Genomic DNA, 22537 nt, shown 5'->3' with positions numbered 1-22537 from the left:
TGGTCAGAGTTAGTGACTCAGTTACAGCATGGTCAGAGTTAGTGACTCAGTTACAGCATGGTCAGAGTTAGTGACTCAGTTACAGCATGGTCAGAGTTAGTGACTCAGTTACAGCATGGTCAGAGTTAGTGACTCAGTTACAGCATGGTCAGAGTTAGTGACTCAGTTACAGCATGGTCAGAGTTAGTGACTCAGTTACAGCATGGTCAGAGTTAGTGACTCAGTTCAGTTATAGCATGGTCAGAGTTAGTGACTCAGTTCAGTTACAGCATGGTCAGAGTTAGTGACTCAGTTCAGTTACAGCATGGTCAGAGTTAGTGACTCAGTTCAGTTACAGCATGGTCAGAGTTAGTGACTCAGTTCAGTCACAGCATGGTCAGAGTTAGTGACTCAGTTACAGCATGGTCAGAGTTAGTGACTCAGTTCAGTTACAGCATGGTCAGAGTTAGTGACTCAGTTACAGCATGGTCAGAGTTAGTGACTCAGTTCAGTTACAGCATGGTCAGAGTTAGTGACTCAGTTCAGTTACAGCATGGTCAGAGTTAGTGACTCAGTTACAGCATGGTCAGAGTTAGTGACTCAGTTACAGCATGGTCAGAGTTAGTGACTCAGTTACAGCATGGTCAGAGTTAGTGACTCAGTTCAGTTACAGCATGGTCAGAGTTAGTGACTCAGTTCAGTTACAGCATGGTCAGAGTTAGTGACTCAGTTCAGTCACAGCATGGTCAGAGTTAGTGACTCAGTTACAGCATGGTCAGAGTTAGTGACTCAGTTACAGCATGGTCAGAGTTAGTGACTCAGTTACAGCATGGTCAGAGTTAGTGACTCAGTTACAGCATGGTCAGAGTTAGTGACTCAGTTCAGTTACAGCATGGTCAGAGTTAGTGACTCAGTTCAGTTACAGCATGGTCAGAGTTAGTGACTCAGTTCAGTTACAGCATGGTCAGAGTTAGTGACTCAGTTCAGTTACAGCATGGTCAGAGTTAGTGACTCAGTTACAGCATGGTCAGAGTTAGTGACTCAGTTACAGCATGGTCAGAGTTAGTGACTCAGTTACAGCATGGTCAAAGTTAGTGACTCAGTTACAGCATGGTCAGAGTTAGTGACTCAGTCACAGCATGGTCAGAGTTAGTGACTCAGTTACAGCATGGTCAGAGTTAGTGACTCAGTTCAGTTACAGCATGGTCAGAGTTAGTGACTCAGTTCAGTTACAGCATGGTCAGAGTTAGTGACTCAGTTCAGTTACAGCATGGTCAGAGTTAGTGACTCAGTTCAGTTACAGCATGGTCAGAGTTAGTGACTCAGTTCAGTTACAGCATGGTCAGAGTTAGTGACTCAGTTCAGTTACAGCATGGTCAGAGTTAGTGACTCAGTTACAGCATGGTCAGAGTTAGTGACTCAGTTACAGCATGGTCAGAGTTAGTGACTCAGTTACAGCATGGTCAGAGTTAGTGACTCAGTTACAGCATGGTCAGAGTTAGTGACTCAGTTACAGCATGGTCAGAGTTAGTGACTCAGTTACAGCATGGTCAGAGTTAGTGACTCAGTTACAGCATGGTCAGAGTTAGTGACTCAGTTACAGCATGGTCAGAGTTAGTGACTCAGTTCAGTTACAGCATGGTCAGAGTTAGTGACTCAGTTCAGTTACAGCATGGTCAGAGTTAGTGACTCAGTTCAGTCACAGCATGGTCAGAGTTAGTGACTCAGTTCAGTTACAGCATGGTCAGAGTTAGTGACTCAGTTACAGCATGGTCAGAGTTAGTGACTCAGTTCAGTTACCGCATGGTCAGAGTTGGTGACTCAGTTCAGTTACAGCATGGTCAGAGTTAGTGACTCAGTTACAGCATGGTCAGAGTTAGTGACTCAGTTACAGCATGGTCAGAGTTAGTGACTCAGTTCAGTTACAGCATGGTCAGAGTTAGTGACTCAGTTCAGTTACAGCATGGTCAGAGTTAGTGACTCAGTTCAGTTACAGCATGGTCAGAGTTAGTGACTCAGTTACAGCATGGTCAGAGTTAGTGACTCAGTTCAGTTACAGCATGGTCAGAGATGGTGACTCAGTTCAGTTACAGCATGGTCAGAGTTAGTGACTCAGTTACAGCATGGTCAGAGTTAGTGACTCAGTTACAGCATGGTCAGAGTTAGTGACTCAGTTCAGTTACAGCATGGTCAGAGTTAGTGACTCAGTTCAGTTACAGCATGGTCAGAGTTAGTGACTCAGTTACAGCATGGTCAGAGTTAGTGACTCAGTTCAGTTACAGCATGGTCAGAGTTAGTGACTCAGTTACAGCATGGTCAGAGTTAGTGACTCAGTTACAGCATGGTCAGAGTTAGTGACTCAGTTACAGCATGGTCAGAGTTAGTGACTCAGTTACAGCATGGTCAGAGTTAGTGACTCAGTTACAGCATGGTCAGAGTTAGTGACTCAGTTACAGCATGGTCAGAGTTAGTGACTCAGTTACAGCATGGTCAGAGTTAGTGACTCAGTCACAGCATGGTCAGAGTTAGTGACTCAGTTCAGTTACAGCATGGTCAGAGTTAGTGACTCAGTTCAGTTACAGCATGGTCAGAGTTAGTGACTCAGTTCAGTTACAGCATGGTCAGAGTTAGTGACTCAGTTCAGTTACAGCATGGTCAGAGTTAGTGACTCAGTCACAGCATGGTCAGAGTTAGTGACTCAGTTCAGTCACCGCATGGTCAGAGTTAGTGACTCAGTTACAGCATGGTCAGAGTTAGTGACTCAGTTCAGTTACAGCATGGTCAGAGTTAGTGACTCAGTTACAGCATGGTCAGAGTTAGTGACTCAGTTCAGTTACAGCATGGTCAGAGTTAGTGACTCAGTTACAGCATGGTCAGAGTTAGTGACTCAGTTACAGCATGGTCAGAGTTAGTGACTCAGTTACAGCATGGTCAGAGTTAGTGACTCAGTTCAGTTACAGCATGGTCAGAGTTAGTGACTCAGTTCAGTTACAGCATGGTCAGAGTTAGTGACTCAGTTCAGTTACAGCATGGTCAGAGTTAGTGACTCAGTTACAGCATGGTCAGAGTTAGTGACTCAGTTACAGCATGGTCAGAGTTAGTGACTCAGTTACAGCATGGTCAGAGTTAGTGACTCAGTTACAGCATGGTCAGAGTTAGTGACTCAGTTCAGTTACAGCATGGTCAGAGTTAGTGACTCAGTTCAGTTACAGCATGGTCAGAGTTAGTGACTCAGTTACAGCATGGTCAGAGTTAGTGACTCAGTTCAGTTACAGCATGGTCAGAGTTAGTGACTCAGTTACAGCATGGTCAGAGTTAGTGACTCAGTTACAGCATGGTCAGAGTTAGTGACTCAGTTACAGCATGGTCAGAGTTAGTGACTCAGTTACAGCATGGTCAGAGTTAGTGACTCAGTTACAGCATGGTCAGAGTTAGTGACTCAGTTACAGCATGGTCAGAGTTAGTGACTCAGTTACAGCATGGTCAGAGTTAGTGACTCAGTTACAGCATGGTCAGAGTTAGTGACTCAGTCACAGCATGGTCAGAGTTAGTGACTCAGTTCAGTTACAGCATGGTCAGAGTTAGTGACTCAGTTCAGTTACAGCATGGTCAGAGTTAGTGACTCAGTTCAGTTACAGCATGGTCAGAGTTAGTGACTCAGTTCAGTTACAGCATGGTCAGAGTTAGTGACTCAGTCACAGCATGGTCAGAGTTAGTGACTCAGTTCAGTTACAGCATGGTCAGAGTTAGTGACTCAGTTCAGTTACAGCATGGTCAGAGTTAGTGACTCAGTTCAGTTACAGCATGGTCAGAGTTAGTGACTCAGTCACAGCATGGTCAGAGTTAGTGACTCAGTCACCGCATGGTCAGAGTTAGTGACTCAGTTACAGCATGGTCAGAGTTAGTGACTCAGTTCAGTTACAGCATGGTCAGAGTTAGTGACTCAGTTACAGCATGGTCAGAGTTAGTGACTCAGTTACAGCATGGTCAGACTTAGTGACTCAGTTCAGTTACAGCATGGTCAGAGTTAGTGACTCAGTTACAGCATGGTCAGAGTTAGTGACTCAGTTACAGCATGGTCAGAGTTAGTGACTCAGTTACAGCATGGTCAGAGTTAGTGACTCAGTTCAGTTATAGCATGGTCAGAGTTAGTGACTCAGTTCAGTTACAGCATGGTCAGAGTTAGTGACTCAGTTCAGTTACAGCATGGTCAGAGTTAGTGACTCAGTTCAGTCACAGCATGGTCAGAGTTAGTGACTCAGTTCAGTCACAGCATGGTCAGAGTTAGTGACTCAGTTCAGTCACAGCATGGTCAGAGTTAGTGACTCAGTTACAGCATGGTCAGAGTTAGTGACTCAGTTCAGTTACAGCATGGTCAGAGTTAGTGACTCAGTTACAGCATGGTCAGAGTTAGTGACTCAGTTCAGTTACAGCATGGTCAGAGTTAGTGACTCAGTTCAGTTACAGCATGGTCAGAGTTAGTGACTCAGTTACAGCATGGTCAGAGTTAGTGACTCAGTTACAGCATGGTCAGAGTTAGTGACTCAGTTACAGCATGGTCAGAGTTAGTGACTCAGTTACAGCATGGTCAGAGTTAGTGACTCAGTTCAGTTACAGCATGGTCAGAGTTAGTGACTCAGTTCAGTTACAGCATGGTCAGAGTTAGTGACTCAGTTCAGTTACAGCATGGTCAGAGTTAGTGACTCAGTTCAGTCACAGCATGGTCAGAGTTAGTGACTCAGTTACAGCATGGTCAGAGTTAGTGACTCAGTTACAGCATGGTCAGAGTTAGTGACTCAGTTACAGCATGGTCAGAGTTAGTGACTCAGTTACAGCATGGTCAGAGTTAGTGACTCAGTTCAGTTACAGCATGGTCAGAGTTAGTGACTCAGTTCAGTTACAGCATGGTCAGAGTTAGTGACTCAGTTCAGTTACAGCATGGTCAGAGTTAGTGACTCAGTTCAGTTACAGCATGGTCAGAGTTAGTGACTCAGTTCAGTCACAGCATGGTCAGAGTTAGTGACTCAGTTACAGCATGGTCAGAGTTAGTGACTCAGTTACAGCATGGTCAGAGTTAGTGACTCAGTTACAGCATGGTCAGAGTTAGTGACTCAGTTACAGCATGGTCAGAGTTAGTGACTCAGTTCAGTTACAGCATGGTCAGAGTTAGTGACTCAGTTCAGTTACAGCATGGTCAGAGTTAGTGACTCAGTTCAGTTACAGCATGGTCAGAGTTAGTGACTCAGTTACAGCATGGTCAGAGTTAGTGACTCAGTTACAGCATGGTCAGAGTTAGTGACTCAGTTACAGCATGGTCAGAGTTAGTGACTCAGTTACAGCATGGTCAAAGTTAGTGACTCAGTTACAACATGGTCAGAGTTAGTGACTCAGTTACAGCATGGTCAGAGTTAGTGACTCAGTCACAGCATGGTCAGAGTTAGTGACTCAGTTCAGTTACAGCATGGTCAGAGTTAGTGACTCAGTTCAGTTACAGCATGGTCAGAGTTAGTGACTCAGTTCAGTTACAGCATGGTCAGAGTTAGTGACTCAGTTCAGTTACAGCATGGTCAGAGTTAGTGACTCAGTTCAGTTACAGCATGGTCAGAGTTAGTGACTCAGTTACAGCATGGTCAGAGTTAGTGACTCAGTTACAGCATGGTCAGAGTTAGTGACTCAGTTACAGCATGGTCAGAGTTAGTGACTCAGTTACAGCATGGTCAGAGTTAGTGACTCAGTTACAGCATGGTCAGAGTTAGTGACTCAGTTACAGCATGGTCAGAGTTAGTGACTCAGTTACAGCATGGTCAGAGTTAGTGACTCAGTTCAGTTACAGCATGGTCAGAGTTAGTGACTCAGTTCAGTTACAGCATGGTCAGAGTTAGTGACTCAGTTCAGTCACAGCATGGTCAGAGTTAGTGACTCAGTTCAGTTACAGCATGGTCAGAGTTAGTGACTCAGTTACAGCATGGTCAGAGTTAGTGACTCAGTTCAGTGACCGCATGGTCAGAGTTGGTGACTCAGTTCAGTTACAGCATGGTCAGAGTTAGTGACTCAGTTACAGCATGGTCAGAGTTAGTGACTCAGTTACAGCATGGTCAGAGTTAGTGACTCAGTTCAGTTACAGCATGGTCAGAGTTAGTGACTCAGTTCAGTTACAGCATGGTCAGAGTTAGTGACTCAGTTACAGCATGGTCAGAGTTAGTGACTCAGTTCAGTTACAGCATGGTCAGAGTTGGTGACTCAGTTCAGTTACAGCATGGTCAGAGTTAGTGACTCAGTTACAGCATGGTCAGAGTTAGTGACTCAGTTACAGCATGGTCAGAGTTAGTGACTCAGTTCAGTTACAGCATGGTCAGAGTTAGTGACTCAGTTCAGTTACAGCATGGTCAGAGTTAGTGACTCAGTTCAGTTACAGCATGGTCAGAGTTAGTGACTCAGTTACAGCATGGTCAGAGTTAGTGACTCAGTTCAGTTACAGCATGGTCAGAGTTAGTGACTCAGTTACAGCATGGTCAGAGTTAGTGACTCAGTTACAGCATGGTCAGAGTTAGTGACTCAGTTACAGCATGGTCAGAGTTAGTGACTCAGTTACAGCATGGTCAGAGTTAGTGACTCAGTTACAGCATGGTCAGAGTTAGTGACTCAGTTACAGCATGGTCAGAGTTAGTGACTCAGTTACAGCATGGTCAGAGTTAGTGACTCAGTCACAGCATGGTCAGAGTTAGTGACTCAGTTCAGTTACAGCATGGTCAGAGTTAGTGACTCAGTTCAGTTACAGCATGGTCAGAGTTAGTGACTCAGTTCAGTTACAGCATGGTCAGAGTTAGTGACTCAGTTCAGTTACAGCATGGTCAGAGTTAGTGACTCAGTCACAGCATGGTCAGAGTTAGTGACTCAGTTCAGTCACCGCATGGTCAGAGTTAGTGACTCAGTTACAGCATGGTCAGAGTTAGTGACTCAGTTCAGTTACAGCATGGTCAGAGTTAGTGACTCAGTTACATTATGGTCAGAGTTAGTGACTCAGTTACAGCATGGTCAGAGTTAGTGACTCAGTTCAGTTACAGCATGGTCAGAGTTAGTGACTCAGTTACAGCATGGTCAGAGTTAGTGACTCAGTTACAGCATGGTCAGAGTTAGTGACTCAGTTACAGCATGGTCAGAGTTAGTGACTCAGTTCAGTTACAGCATGGTCAGAGTTAGTGACTCAGTTCAGTTACAGCATGGTCAGAGTTAGTGACTCAGTTCAGTTACAGCATGGTCAGAGTTAGTGACTCAGTTCAGTTACAGCATGGTCAGAGTTAGTGACTCAGTTACAGCATGGTCAGAGTTAGTGACTCAGTTACAGCATGGTCAGAGTTAGTGACTCAGTTACAGCATGGTCAGAGTTAGTGACTCAGTTACAGCATGGTCAGAGTTAGTGACTCAGTTACAGCATGGTCAGAGTTAGTGACTCAGTTACAGCATGGTCAGAGTTAGTGACTCAGTTACAGCATGGTCAGAGTTAGTGACTCAGTCACAGCATGGTCAGAGTTAGTGACTCAGTCACAGCATGGTCAGAGTTAGTGACTCAGTCACAGCATGGTCAGAGTTAGTGACTCAGTCACAGCATGGTCAGAGTTATTGACTCAGTCACAGCATGGTCAGAGTTAGTGACTCAGTTACAGCATGGTCAGAGTTAGTGACTCAGTTACAGCATGGTCAGAGTTAGTGACTCAGTTCAGTTACAGCATGGTCAGAGTTAGTGACTCAGTTCAGTTACAGCATGGTCAGGGTTAGTGACTCAGTTCAGTCACAGCATGGTCAGAGTTAGTGACTCAGTTCAGTTACAGCATGGTCAGAGTTAGTGACTCAGTTACAGCATGGTCAGAGTTAGTGACTCAGTTACAACATGGTCAGAGTTAGTGACTCAGTTACCGCATGGTCAGAGTTAGTGACTCAGTTCAGTTACCGCATGGTCAGAGTTGGTGACTCAGTTCAGTTACAGCATGGTCAGAGTTAGTGACTCAGTTACAGCAGGGTCAGAGTTAGTGACTCAGTTACAACATGGTCAAGAGTTAGTGACTCAGTTACCGCATGGTCAGAGTTAGTGACTCAGTTCAGTTACCGCATGGTCAGAGTTGGTGACTCAGTTCAGTTACAGCATGGTCAGAGTTAGTGACTCAGTTACAGCATGGTCAGAGTTAGTGACTCAGTTACAGCATGGTCAGAGTTAGTGACTCAGTTCAGTTACAGCATGGTCAGAGTTAGTGACTCAGTTCAGTTACAGCATGGTCAGAGTTAGTGACTCAGTTCAGTTACAGCATGGTCAGAGTTAGTGACTCAGTTACAGCATGGTCAGAGTTAGTGACTCAGTTACAGCATGGTCAGAGTTAGTGACTCAGTTACAGCATGGTCAGAGTTAGTGACTCAGTTACAGCATGGTCAGAGTTAGTGACTCAGTTACAGCATGGTCAGAGTTAGTGACTCAGTTACAGCATGGTCAGAGTTAGTGACTCAGTTACAGCATGGTCAGAGTTAGTGACTCAGTTACAGCATGGTCAGAGTTAGTGACTCAGTTACAGCATGGTCAGAGTTAGTGACTCAGTTCAGTTACAGCATGGTCAGAGTTAGTGACTCAGTTCAGTTACAGCATGGTCAGAGTTAGTGACTCAGTTCAGTTACAGCATGGTCAGAGTTAGTGACTCAGTTCAGTTACAGCATGGTCAGAGTTAGTGACTCAGTTCAGTTACAGCATGGTCAGAGTTAGTGACTCAGTTCAGTTACAGCATGGTCAGAGTTAGTGACTCAGTTCAGTTACAGCATGGTCAGAGTTAGTGACTCAGTTACAGCATGGTCAGAGTTAGTGACTCAGTTACAGCATGGTCAGAGTTAGTGACTCAGTCACAGCATGGTCAGAGTTAGTGACTCAGTTCAGTTACAGCATGGTCAGAGTTAGTGACTCAGTTCAGTTACAGCATGGTCAGAGTTAGTGACTCAGTTCAGTTACAGCATGGTCAGAGTTAGTGACTCAGTTCAGTTACAGCATGGTCAGAGTTAGTGACTCAGTTACAGCATGGTCAGAGTTAGTGACTCAGTTACAGCATGGTCAGAGTTAGTGACTCAGTTACAGCATGGTCAGAGTTAGTGACTCAGTTCAGTTACAGCATGGTCAGAGTTAGTGACTCAGTTACAGCATGGTCAGAGTTAGTGACTCAGTTACAGCATGGTCAGAGTTAGTGACTCAGTTACAGCATGGTCAGAGTTAGTGACTCAGTTCAGTTACAGCATGGTCAGAGTTAGTGACTCAGTTCAGTTACAGCATGGTCAGAGTTAGTGACTCAGTTCAGTTACAGCATGGTCAGAGTTAGTGACTCAGTTACAGCATGGTCAGAGTTAGTGACTCAGTTCAGTTACCGCATGGTCAGAGTTGGTGACTCAGTTCAGTTACAGCATGGTCAGAGTTAGTGACTCAGTTACAGCATGGTCAGAGTTAGTGACTCAGTTACAGCATGGTCAGAGTTAGTGACTCAGTTCAGTTACAGCATGGTCAGAGTTAGTGACTCAGTTCAGTTACAGCATGGTCAGAGTTAGTGACTCAGTTCAGTTACAGCATGGTCAGAGTTAGTGACTCAGTTCAGTTACAGCATGGTCAGAGTTAGTGACTCAGTTACAGCATGGTCAGAGTTAGTGACTCAGTTCGGTTACAGCATGGTCAGAGTTAGTGACTCAGTTACAGCATGGTCAGAGTTAGTGACTCAGTTCAGTTACAGCATGGTCAGAGTTAGTGACTCAGTTCAGTTACAGCATGGTCAGAGTTAGTGACTCAGTTACAGCATGGTCAGAGTTAGTGACTCAGTTCAGTTACAGCATGGTCAGAGTTAGTGACTCAGTTACAGCATGGTCAGAGTTAGTGACTCAGTTCAGTTACAGCATGGTCAGAGTTAGTGACTCAGTTCAGTTACAGCATGGTCAGAGTTAGTGACTCAGTTCAGTTACAGCATGGTCAGAGTTAGTGACTCAGTTACAGCATGGTCAGAGTTAGTGACTCAGTTCAGTTACCGCATGGTCAGAGTTAGTGACTCAGTTACAGCATGGTCAGAGTTAGTGACTCAGTTCAGTTACAGCATGGTCAGAGTTAGTGACTCAGTTACAGCATGGTCAGAGTTAGTGACTCAGTCACAGCATGGTCAGAGTTAGTGACTCAGTTCAGTTACAGCATGGTCAGAGTTAGTGACTCAGTTCAGTTACAGCATGGTCAGAGTTAGTGAATCAGTTCAGTTACAGCACGGTCAGAGTTAGTGACTCAGTTCAGTTACAGCACGGTCAGAGTTAGTGACTCAGTTCAGTTACAGCACGGTCAGAGTTAGTGACTCAGTTACAGCATGGTCAGAGTTAGTGACTCAGTTCAGTTACAGCATGGTCAGAGTTAGTGACTCAGTTACAGCATGGTCAGAGTTAGTGACTCAGTTCAGTTACAGCATGGTCAGAGTTAGTGACTCAGTTACAGCATGGTCAGAGTTAGTGACTCAGTTCAGTTACCGCATGGTCAGAGTTGGTGACTCAGTTCAGTTACAGCATGGTCAGAGTTAGTGACTCAGTTACAGCATGGTCAGAGTTAGTGACTCAGTTACAGCATGGTCAGAGTTAGTGACTCAGTTACAGCATGGTCAGAGTTAGTGACTCAGTTCAGTTACAGCATGGTCAGAGTTGGTGACTCAGTTCAGTTACAGCATGGTCAGAGTTAGTGACTCAGTTACAGCATGGTCAGAGTTAGTGACTCAGTTCAGTTACAGCATGGTCAGAGTTAGTGACTCAGTTCAGTTACAGCATGGTCAGAGTTAGTGACTCAGTTCAGTTACAGCATGGTCAGAGTTAGTGACTCAGTTACAGCATGGTCAGAGTTAGTGACTCAGTTCAGTTACAGCATGGTCAGAGTTGGTGACTCAGTTCAGTTACAGCATGGTCAGAGTTAGTGACTCAGTTACAGCATGGTCAGAGTTAGTGACTCAGTTACAGCATGGTCAGAGTTAGTGACTCAGTTACAGCATGGTCAGAGTTAGTGACTCAGTTCAGTTACAGCATGGTCAGAGTTAGTGACTCAGTTCAGTTACAGCATGGTCAGAGTTAGTGACTCAGTTACAGCATGGTCAGAGTTAGTGACTCAGTTCAGTTACAGCATGGTCAGAGTTAGTGACTCAGTTCAGTTACAGCATGGTCAGAGTTAGTGACTCAGTTACAGCATGGTCAGAGTTAGTGACTCAGTTACAGCATGGTCAGAGTTAGTGACTCAGTTACAGCATGGTCAGAGTTAGTGACTCAGTTACAGCATGGTCAGAGTTAGTGACTCAGTTCCAGCATGGTCAGAGTTAGTGACTCAGTTACAGCATGGTCAGAGTTAGTGACTCAGTTACAGCATGGTCAGAGTTAGTGACTCAGTTACAGCATGGTCAGAGTTAGTGACTCAGTTACAGCATGGTCAGAGTTAGTGACTCAGTTACAGCATGGTCAGAGTTAGTGACTCAGTTACAGCATGGTCAGAGTTAGTGACTCAGTCACAGCATGGTCAGAGTTAGTGACTCAGTTCAGTTACAGCATGGTCAGAGTTAGTGACTCAGTTCAGTTACAGCATGGTCAGAGTTAGTGACTCAGTTCACTTACAGCATGGTCAGAGTTAGTGACTCAGTTCAGTTACAGCATGGTCAGAGTTAGTGACTCAGTCACAGCATGGTCAGAGTTAGTGACTCAGTTCAGTCACCGCATGGTCAGAGTTAGTGACTCAGTTACAGCATGGTCAGAGTTAGTGACTCAGTTCAGTTACAGCATGGTCAGAGTTAGTGACTCAGTTACAGCATGGTCAGAGTTAGTGACTCAGTTACAGCATGGTCAGAGTTAGTGACTCAGTTCAGTTACAGCATGGTCAGAGTTAGTGACTCAGTTACAGCATGGTCAGAGTTAGTGACTCAGTTACAGCATGGTCAGAGTTAGTGACTCAGTTACAGCATGGTCAGAGTTAGTGACTCAGTTCAGTTACAGCATGGTCAGAGTTAGTGACTCAGTTACAGCATGGTCAGAGTTAGTGACTCAGTTCAGTTACAGCATGGTCAGAGTTAGTGACTCAGTTCAGTTACAGCATGGTCAGAGTTAGTGACTCAGTTCAGTTACAGCATGGTCAGAGTTAGTGACTCAGTTACAGCATGGTCAGAGTTAGTGACTCAGTTACAGCATGGTCAGAGTTAGTGACTCAGTTACAGCATGGTCAGAGTTAGTGACTCAGTTACAGCATGGTCAGAGTTAGTGACTCAGTTACAGCATGGTCAGAGTTAGTGACTCAGTTACAGCATGGTCAGAGTTAGTGACTCAGTTACAGCATGGTCAGAGTTAGTGACTCAGTTCAGTTACAGCATGGTCAGAGTTAGTGACTCAGTTCAGTCACAGCATGGTCAGAGTTAGTGACTCAGTTCAGTTACAGCATGGTCAGAGTTAGTGACTCAGTTACAGCATGGTCAGAGTTAGTGACTCAGTTACAACATGGTCAGAGTTAGTGACTCAGTTACCGCATGGTCAGAGTTAGTGACTCAGTTCAGTTACCGCATGGTCAGAGTTGGTGACTCAGTTCAGTTACAGCATGGTCAGAGTTAGTGACTCAGTTACAGCATGGTCAGAGTTAGTGACTCAGTTCAGTTACAGCATGGTCAGAGTTAGTGACTCAGTTACAGCATGGTCAGAGTTAGTGACTCAGTTACAACATGGTCAGAGTTAGTGACTCAGTTACAGCATGGTCAGAGTTAGTGACTCAGTTCAGTTACAGCATGGTCAGAGTTAGTGACTCAGTTCAGTTACAGCATGGTCAGAGTTAGTGACTCAGTTCAGTTACAGCATGGTCAGAGTTAGTGACTCAGTTACAGCATGGTCAGAGTTAGTGACTCAGTTCAGTTACAGCATGGTCAGAGTTAGTGACTCAGTTACAGCATGGTCAGAGTTAGTGACTCAGTTACAGCATGGTCAGAGTTAGTGACTCAGTTACAGCATGGTCAGAGTTAGTGACTCAGTTACAGCATGGTCAGAGTTAGTGACTCAGTTACAGCATGGTCAGAGTTAGTGACTCAGTTACAGCATGGTCAGAGTTAGTGACTCAGTTACAGCATGGTCAGAGTTAGTGACTCAGTTCAGTTACAGCATGGTCAGAGTTAGTGACTCAGTTCAGTTACAGCATGGTCAGAGTTAGTGACTCAGTTCAGTTACAGCATGGTCAGAGTTAGTGACTCAGTTCAGTTACAGCATGGTCAGAGTTAGTGACTCAGTTACAGCATGGTCAGAGTTAGTGACTCAGTTACAGCATGGTCAGAGTTAGTGACTCAGTTACAGCATGGTCAGAGTTAGTGACTCAGTCACAGCATGGTCAGAGTTAGTGACTCAGTCACAGCATGGTCAGAGTTAGTGACTCAGTTCAGTTACAGCATGGTCAGAGTTAGTGACTCAGTTCAGTTACAGCATGGTCAGAGTTAGTGACTCAGTTCAGTTACAGCATGGTCAGAGTTAGTGACTCAGTTCAGTTACAGCATGGTCAGAGTTAGTGACTCAGTTACAGCATGGTCAGAGTTAGTGACTCAGTTACAGCATGGTCAGAGTTAGTGACTCAGTTACAGCATGGTCAGAGTTAGTGACTCAGTTCAGTTACAGCATGGTCAGAGTTAGTGACTCAGTTACAGCATGGTCAGAGTTAGTGACTCAGTTACAGCATGGTCAGAGTTAGTGACTCAGTTCAGTTACAGCATGGTCAGAGTTAGTGACTCAGTTCGGTTACAGCATGGTCAGAGTTAGTGACTCAGTTCAGTTACCGCATGGTCAGAGTTGGTGACTCAGTTCAGTTACAGCATGGTCAGAGTTAGTGACTCAGTTACAGCATGGTCAGAGTTAGTGACTCAGTTACAGCATGGTCAGAGTTAGTGACTCAGTTCAGTTACAGCATGGTCAGAGTTAGTGACTCAGTTCAGTTACAGCATGGTCAGAGTTAGTGACTCAGTTCAGTTACAGCATGGTCAGAGTTAGTGACTCAGTTCAGTTACAGCATGGTCAGAGTTAGTGACTCAGTTACAGCATGGTCAGAGTTAGTGACTCAGTTACAGCATGGTCAGAGTTAGTGACTCAGTTACAGCATGGTCAGAGTTAGTGACTCAGTTACAGCATGGTCAGAGTTAGTGACTCAGTTACAGCATGGTCAGAGTTAGTGACTCAGTTACAGCATGGTCAGAGTTAGTGACTCAGTTCAGTTACAGCATGGTCAGAGTTGGTGACTCAGTTCAGTTACAGCATGGTCAGAGTTAGTGACTCAGTTACAGCATGGTCAGAGTTAGTGACTCAGTTACAGCATGGTCAGAGTTAGTGACTCAGTTCAGTTACAGCATGGTCAGAGTTAGTGACTCAGTTCAGTTACAGCATGGTCAGAGTTAGTGACTCAGTTCAGTTACAGCATGGTCAGAGTTAGTGACTCAGTTCAGTTACAGCATGGTCAGAGTTAGTGACTCAGTTACAGCATGGTCAGAGTTAGTGACTCAGTTACAGCATGGTCAGAGTTAGTGACTCAGTTACAGCATGGTCAGAGTTAGTGACTCAGTTACAGCATGGTCAGAGTTAGTGACTCAGTTACAGCATGGTCAGAGTTAGTGACTCAGTTACAGCATGGTCAGAGTTAGTGACTCAGTTACAGCATGGTCAGAGTTAGTGACTCAGTTCAGTTACAGCATGGTCAGAGTTAGTGACTCAGTTCAGTTACAGCATGGTCAGAGTTAGTGACTCAGTTCAGTTACAGCATGGTCAGAGTTAGTGACTCAGTTCAGTTACAGCATGGTCAGAGTTAGTGACTCAGTTCAGTTACAGCATGGTCAGAGTTAGTGACTCAGTTCAGTTACCGCATGGTCAGAGTTAGTGACTCAGTTCAGTTACCGCATGGTCAGAGTTAGTGACTCAGTTCAGTTACAGCATGGTCAGAGTTAGTGACTCAGTCACAGCATGGTCAGAGTTAGTGACTCAGTCACAGCATGGTCAGAGTTAGTGACTCAGTTCAGTTACAGCATGGTCAGAGTTAGTGACTCAGTTCAGTTACAGCACGGTCAGAGTTAGTGACTCAGTTCAGTTACAGCACGGTCAGAGTTAGTGACTCAGTTCAGTTACAGCACGGTCAGAGTTAGTGACTCAGTTCAGTTACAGCATGGTCAGAGTTAGTGACTCAGTTACAGCATGGTCAGAGTTAGTGACTCAGTTCAGTTACAGCATGGTCAGAGTTAGTGACTCAGTTACAGCATGGTCAGAGTTAGTGACTCAGTTACAGCATGGTCAGAGTTAGTGACTCAGTTCAGTTACAGCATGGTCAGAGTTAGTGACTCAGTTACAGCATGGTCAGAGTTAGTGACTCAGTTCAGTTACAGCATGGTCAGAGTTAGTGACTCAGTTACAGCATGGTCAGAGTTAGTGACTCAGTTACAGCATGGTCAGAGTTAGTGACTCAGTTACAGCATGGTCAGAGTTAGTGACTCAGTTACAGCATGGTCAGAGTTAGTGACTCAGTTACAGCATGGTCAGAGTTAGTGACTCAGTTACAGCATGGTCAGAGTTAGTGACTCAGTTACAGCATGGTCAGAGTTAGTGACTCAGTTACAGCATGGTCAGAGTTAGTGACTCAGTTACAGCATGGTCAGAGTTAGTGACTCAGTTACAGCATGGTCAGAGTTAGTGACTCAGTTCAGTTACAGCATGGTCAGAGTTAGTGACTCAGTTCAGTTACAGCATGGTCAGAGTTAGTGACTCAGTTCAGTTACAGCATGGTCAGAGTTAGTGACTCAGTTCAGTTACAGCATGGTCAGAGTTAGTGACTCAGTTACAGCATGGTCAGAGTTAGTGACTCAGTTCAGTTACCGCATGGTCAGAGTTAGTGACTCAGTTACAGCATGGTCAGAGTTAGTGACTCAGTCACAGCATGGTCAGAGTTAGTGACTCAGTTCAGTTACAGCATGGTCAGAGTTAGTGACTCAGTTCAGTTACAGCATGGTCAGAGTTAGTGACTCAGTTCAGTTACAGCACGGTCAGAGTTAGTGACTCAGTTCAGTTACAGCACGGTCAGAGTTAGTGACTCAGTTCAGTTACAGCATGGTCAGAGTTAGTGACTCAGTTACAGCATGGTCAGAGTTAGTGACTCAGTTCAGTTACAGCATGGTCAGAGTTAGTGACTCAGTTACAGCATGGTCAGAGTTAGTGACTCAGTTCAGTTACAGCATGGTCAGAGTTAGTGACTCAGTTACAGCATGGTCAGAGTTAGTGACTCAGTTCAGTTACAGCATGGTCAGAGTTAGTGACTCAGTTCAGTTACAGCATGGTCAGAGTTAGTGACTCAGTTACAGCATGGTCAGAGTTAGTGACTCAGTTCAGTTACAGCATGGTCAGAGTTAGTGTGTTTGTATATATATATCTTACCTTATTGCTGCCACGGCATGGCCCAGTTCGTGTATGATCCCACTGACCAGCAGAGCAGAGAAGAAGTAGGCCAGCTGACTGACTGGCAGGTTTATACCCGGGACCTGCACACACACAGCAGTCAGTACACACACAGCAGTCAGTACACACACACACAGCAGTCAGTACACACATACACACACACAGCAGTCAGTACACACACACACACACAGCAGTCAGTACACACATACACACACACAGCAGTCAGTACACACATACACACACACAGCAGTCAGTACACACACACACACAGCAGTCAGTACACACATACACACACACAGCAGTCAGTACACACACACACAGCAGTCAGTACACACACACACAGCAGTCAGTACACACACACACACACACACACACGTCGTTGTACGTACCACCACCTGTAGTGTCTGTTGATTGGCTCCCTGAGGGTGGTCTGATGTCATCTGATGGATAGTCTGCTGCAGGGTTCTAATTAGCAGCACCACCGAACCACACATAGACACCAGCCCAAACACTAGACCACTGGTAAACCTACACGCAAACACACAGTGGTACTGGGCACAAGTCTTACAAGAGGTAGAGGGAATTAGGGTTAAGAGTTAGGGGTCAGGGATTACCAGAGGTAGAGGATATGAGGGTTAAGGGTCAGAGGTCAGGTCTTACCAGAGGTAGAGGGCGTGGGGGTTGATGCGAGCGCAGCGTGAGAAGAGGCGGTTGAAGAGGGAGGTCTGCCAGCGGATGTGGAACGGAGAGAGAGACAGACCCTTTGACCCTAGCCACATCTCATAACAATGACCATATGACTCAGACAACTGAGGGAGAGGAGAAGAGAGGACGTGTTACAACAATGTGCAGGGGTACAGGTTAGTAATGAGGCTATATACAGGGGTACAGGTTAGTAATGAGGCTATATACAGGGGGTACAGGTTAGTAATGAGACTATATACAGGGGGTACAGGTTAGTAATGAGGCTATATACAGGGGGTACAGGTTAGTAATGAGACTATATACAGGGGGTACAGGTTAGTAATGAGACTATATACAGGGGGTACAGGTTAGTAATGAGACTATATACAGGGGGTACAGAGTTAGTAATGAGACTATATACAGGGGTACAGGTTAGTAATGAGACTATATACAGGGGGTACAGGTTAGTAATGAGACTATATACAGGGGGTACAGGTTAGTAATGAGACTATATACAGGGGGTACAGGTTAGTAATGAGACTATATACAGGGGTACAGGTTAGTAATGAGGCTATATACAGGGGGTACAGGTTAGTAATGAGACTATATACAGGGGTACAGGTTAGTAATGAGACTATATACAGGGGGTACAGGTTAGTAATGAGGCTATATACAGGGGGTACAGGTTAGTAATGAGACTATATACAGGGGGTACAGGTTAGTAATGAGGCTATATACAGGGGAACAGGTTAGTAATGAGGCTATATACAGGGGTACAGGTTAGTAATGAGGCTATATACAGGGGGTACAGGGTTAGTAATGAGGCTATATACAGGGGGTACAGGTTAATAATGAGACTATATACAGGGGGTACAGGTTAGTAATGAGACTATATACAGGGGTACAGGTTAGTAATGAGACTATATACAGGGGTACAGGTTAGTAATGAGACTATATACAGGGGTACAGGTTAGTAATGAGACTATATACAGGGGTACAGGTTAGTAATGAGACTATATACAGGGGTACAGGTTAGTAATGAGGCTATATACAGGGGTACAGGTTAGTAATGAGGCTATATACAGGGGGTACAGGTTAGTAATGAGGCTATATACAGGGGTACAGGTTAGTAATGAGGCTATATACAGGGGGTACAGGTTAGTAATGAGGCTATATACAGGGGTACAGGTTAGTAATGAGGCTATATACAGGGGTACAGGTTAGTAATGAGGCTATATACAGGGGTACAGGTTAGTAATGAGGCTATATACAGGGGTACAGGTTAGTAATGAGGCTATATACAGGGGTACAGGTTAGTAATGAGGCTATATACAGGGGGTACAGGTTAGTAATGAGACTATATACAGGGGTACAGGTTAGTAATGAGGCTATATACAGGGGTACAGGTTAGTAATGAGGCTATATACAGGGGGTACCGGTACCGAGTCAATGTGCAGGGGTACAGGTTAGTAATGAGACTATATACAGGGGGTACCGGTACCGGGTCAATGTGCAGGGGTACAGGTTAGTAATGAGGCTATATACAGGGGGTGCTCTTACCGAGTCAATGTGGAGGCTATATACAGGGGGTACAGGTTAGTAATGAGGCTATATACAGGGGGTACCGGTACCGAGTCAATGTGCAGGGGTACAGGTTAGTAATGAGACTATATACAGGGGGTACCGGTACCGGGTCAATGTGCAGGGGTACAGGTTAGTAATGAGGCTATATACAGGGGGTACCGGTACCGAGTCAATGTGGAGGCCATATACAGGGGGTACCGGTACCGAGTCAATGTGCAGGCTATATACAGGGGGTACAGGTTAGTAATGAGGCTATATACAGGGGGTACAGGTTAGTAATGAGGCTATATACAGGGGGTACCGGTACCGAGTCAATGTGCAGGCTATATACAGGGGGTACAGGTTAGTAATGAGGCTATATACAGGGGGTACCGGTACCGAGTCAATGTGGAGGGGTACAGGTTAGTCAAGGTAATTTGTACATGTAGGTAGGGGTGAAGTGACTATGCATAGATAATAAACAGAGAGTAGCAGCAGTGTACAAAACAAATGGAGGGGGGGGGGGGTCAATGTAAATAGTCCAGGGGCCATTTGATTAGATGTTCAGGAGTCTTAAAGCTTGGGGGTAAAAGCTGATAAGGAGCCATTTGGTCCTAGACTTGGCGCTCCGGTACCGCTTGCCGTGCGGTAGCAGCGAGAACAGACTATGACATGGGTGACTGGAGTCTCTAACAATTTTTGGGGCTTTCCTTTGACATGCCTAGTATATAGATCCTGGATGGCAGGAAGCTTGGCCCCAGTGATGTACACACTACCCTCTGCAGCGCCTTACGGTCAGATGCCGAGCAGTTGCCATACCAGGCAGGGATGCAACCTGCTCTCGATGGTGCAGCTGTAGAACTTTTTGAGGATCTGGGGACCCATGCCAAATCTTTTCAGTCTCCTGAGCGGGAATAGGTTTTGTCGTGCCCTCTTCATGACTGTCTTAGTGTGTTTGGACCATGATAGTTATTTTGACTATGAACACAAGGGCATGCTAATTTAAAAGATAGCTAGTCATTATTAGCCTGGTTCTGTATGGAATAGAGGCACATTATGGAAATGATGTGCTGGTGCCACCAACTGAAAGGGTTGATAGTTTAACAGTTTAACTTTACGTCCGTTCCCTCGCCCCTACCCGGGCGCGAACCAGGGAACCTCTGCACACATCGACAACAGTCACCCACGAAGCGTCGTTACCCATCGCTCCACAAAAGCCGCAGCCCTTGCAGAGCAAGGGGCAACCCTACTTAAAGTCTCAAAGCAAGTGACGTAACTGATTGAAATGCTACTAGCGCGTACCCGCTATAACTAGCTAGCCATTTCACATCCGTTACACTAGCACAGTAGTAGTGTTACGGTTGTTTCCGAAGCTCCGAGGTATGCATCGACATTGCTAAGCAGTTTGCTTCGAAATAGTGTCCTAATGCTCGTATCACTTTATCAGAAATACGTGATCAATGACGTCCGATGCTTAGTTTTGTCGAACAACCACCCGATTGGTTAGGTATTGGTTTGGTAGAAGACAAAAGGCCACACTGTGCTACGGCATGTGCGACGTCATTTATAATAATTTGGCTGTTCCAAATGATTTTTGACCAGCAGGTGCGACTAGCCCCTATATAGCAGTGTCCCCAACACCATTTCTGAGTCCTAACTAGCCCCTGGCCTTACCCCATATAGTCTAGACCAGTGTAACAGTATAATTTTAGTACGTCCCCTCGCCCCGACACGGGCGCGAACCAGGGACCCTCTGCAAACATCAACAACTGACACCCACGAAGCGTCGTTACCCATCGCTCCACAAAAGCCTCGGCCCTTGCAGAGCAAAGAGGAACCACTACTTCTAGGTTTCAGAGCAAGTGACGTAACTGATTGAAACGCTAGTAGCACGTACCCGCTAACTAGCTAGCCATTTCACATCCGTTACACAAGGATGGGAAAAACTCCAGTCCTCTGAGGCCTAATTGGTGTCCTACTTTTACCCCAGCTAATAATCAACTAATCATGATCTTGAGTTTAGAATGCAGTTAGTTAACGAGCTGTGTTTGTGAGGGAAGTGGGACCACCGCTGTGGCCCCGGAGGACCGGAGTTGACCGTCCCTGGTCTAGACAGAACACACTGTATTACAATCAAGAGTACATGCATTGTTCTGTTGCAATGTACATCGATCACCATGTGTACATACGTCGTTTCTAGCTATTACAGGTAACACATTCTGCTGTGTCAGATGGAAACATATCGTAATAGTGAACTAGTTAGTTACCGTTAGCTAGCTAACTACCTCGTATAGGTCAAATATAACAGCAGGTTAATTACATACCAATACATTACTCGTTAGATCTGGTCGGTCGTGCAGATAACTTGGTCGATGGACCGGATCTAATGACTAACGTTAGCGAGCATCTAGTGGGTAAAACATTACACCCCCGGGATCGTAACATTACCTTCAGAAGCACGTCTGTTAGATAGACGAAGCACCAGCCGCCCAAAACGCACACCACGAGCGGCACGGGAATCATGACGAGAGGAAGAACAGACACATACAGGGAGAAGTAATATAACTCAATCTCTATACGGTTACAGAGAAGCTCATGATTCTTTATGGTCGCTAACCGACTGTTTACTGAAACCTGCACCACTCTGCGACGCCACTTCCGGGACGATGACGCAAGGCAAGAGCAGTCGATAAGGTCAGGCGGTCAAGTGTAGAATGATCGTCCGGGGAAATGCCGGTGTGTTGCGTCGAAAATCTTCCCCCTTCGCGTGAACTCTCACACACTCGGTTCTTCATTGCTGGGACTTGCTCGTTGTGGTTTCTGCTCTTCTCTCCGTTCTCCGTTTAGCCTACATTTCACTGATCTTAGTAGCAGAAAGCATTTTTATTTTATTTGTGTCTCTCCTTCAAGGCAGCTGTCAATGATCACGTTAGGCTGCGTTTCATTTTATTTTTATGGCAGTTTGATTGCGGGGGAGGCACTAGTAATGTCTGCAGTTTTCGAATTGGCTATTTGTTTAAAGTGTATTAGTCTATAAATACATCTATTTGCCAAAATTCGTCATCTCTCCCATGTCTTATTCAACTAGTAGTTGTTCTGAAATGTTTGTGTCTTGCCTACATTTTACTCACTCTGTTTAATATAACACACATACATGAATTACTCATTTCGGTTGCCTATCCTGACGTGAAGTTTGTTCTATAGAAAGTATTTGACTGATGTGTGCCACAGAAAGTATTTGACTATTGACAAAATTAAGGAAAATATAAGGGGGTTAGGGTTAGTGTACCCTCTGTATTTAAAGAAGAAAACGTCCCTTTTTCAGGACCCTGTCTTGCAAATATAATTCGTAAAAAAACAAATAACTTTACAGATCTTCATTGTAAAGGGTTTAAGCACTGTTTCCCATGCTTGTTCAATGAACCATAAACAATTAATGAACATGCACCTGTGGAACGGTCGTTAAGACACTAACAGCTTACAGACGGTAGGCAATTAATGTCACAGTTATGAAAACTTAGGACACTAAAGACCTACTGACTCTGAAAAACACCAAAAGAAAGATGCCCAGGGTCCCTGCTCATCTGCGTGAACGTGCCTTAGGTATGCTGCAAGGAGGCTTGAGGACTGCAGATGTGGCCAGGGCAATAAATTGCAATGTCCGTACTGTGAGACACCTAAGACAATAAGCCTATAGCGGACAGTCTGATCACTGATGGAAGGATTGTGCGTTCCTGGTGTAACTCGGGCAGTTGTTGTTGCCATCCTGTACCTGTCCCGCAGGTGTGAAGTTCGGATGTACCGAACCTGTGCAGATGTTGTTACACGTGGTCTGCCACTGCGA

At 45.2% G+C, this 22537-nt stretch overlaps 1 protein-coding gene across 1 annotated transcript in view; it reads right to left on the bottom strand.

Moving 5' to 3' along the window:
- Positions 1 to 21403, bottom strand: part of mbtps2 (membrane-bound transcription factor peptidase, site 2) — a 45880-nt gene extending 24477 nt beyond the window's left edge. The window contains exons 1-4 of the mRNA XM_055928139.1: positions 21142 to 21403; positions 17107 to 17255; positions 16836 to 16974; positions 16426 to 16529 (exon numbers count right to left, since the gene is read on the bottom strand). Coding sequence (XP_055784114.1) covers positions 16426 to 16529; positions 16836 to 16974; positions 17107 to 17255; positions 21142 to 21216 — 467 coding nt within the window. The 5' untranslated portion in view covers positions 21217 to 21403. The remainder of the gene's footprint in view (positions 1 to 16425; positions 16530 to 16835; positions 16975 to 17106; positions 17256 to 21141) is intronic.
- Between the last annotated feature and the right edge of the window lie 1134 nt (positions 21404 to 22537).

The sequence above is a fragment of the Salvelinus fontinalis genome, chromosome 7 (genome assembly GCF_029448725.1).
Source record: "Salvelinus fontinalis isolate EN_2023a chromosome 7, ASM2944872v1, whole genome shotgun sequence".
Taxonomy (NCBI): domain Eukaryota; kingdom Metazoa; phylum Chordata; class Actinopteri; order Salmoniformes; family Salmonidae; genus Salvelinus; species Salvelinus fontinalis.
This window is presented reverse-complemented; position numbering and strand designations above follow the sequence as displayed.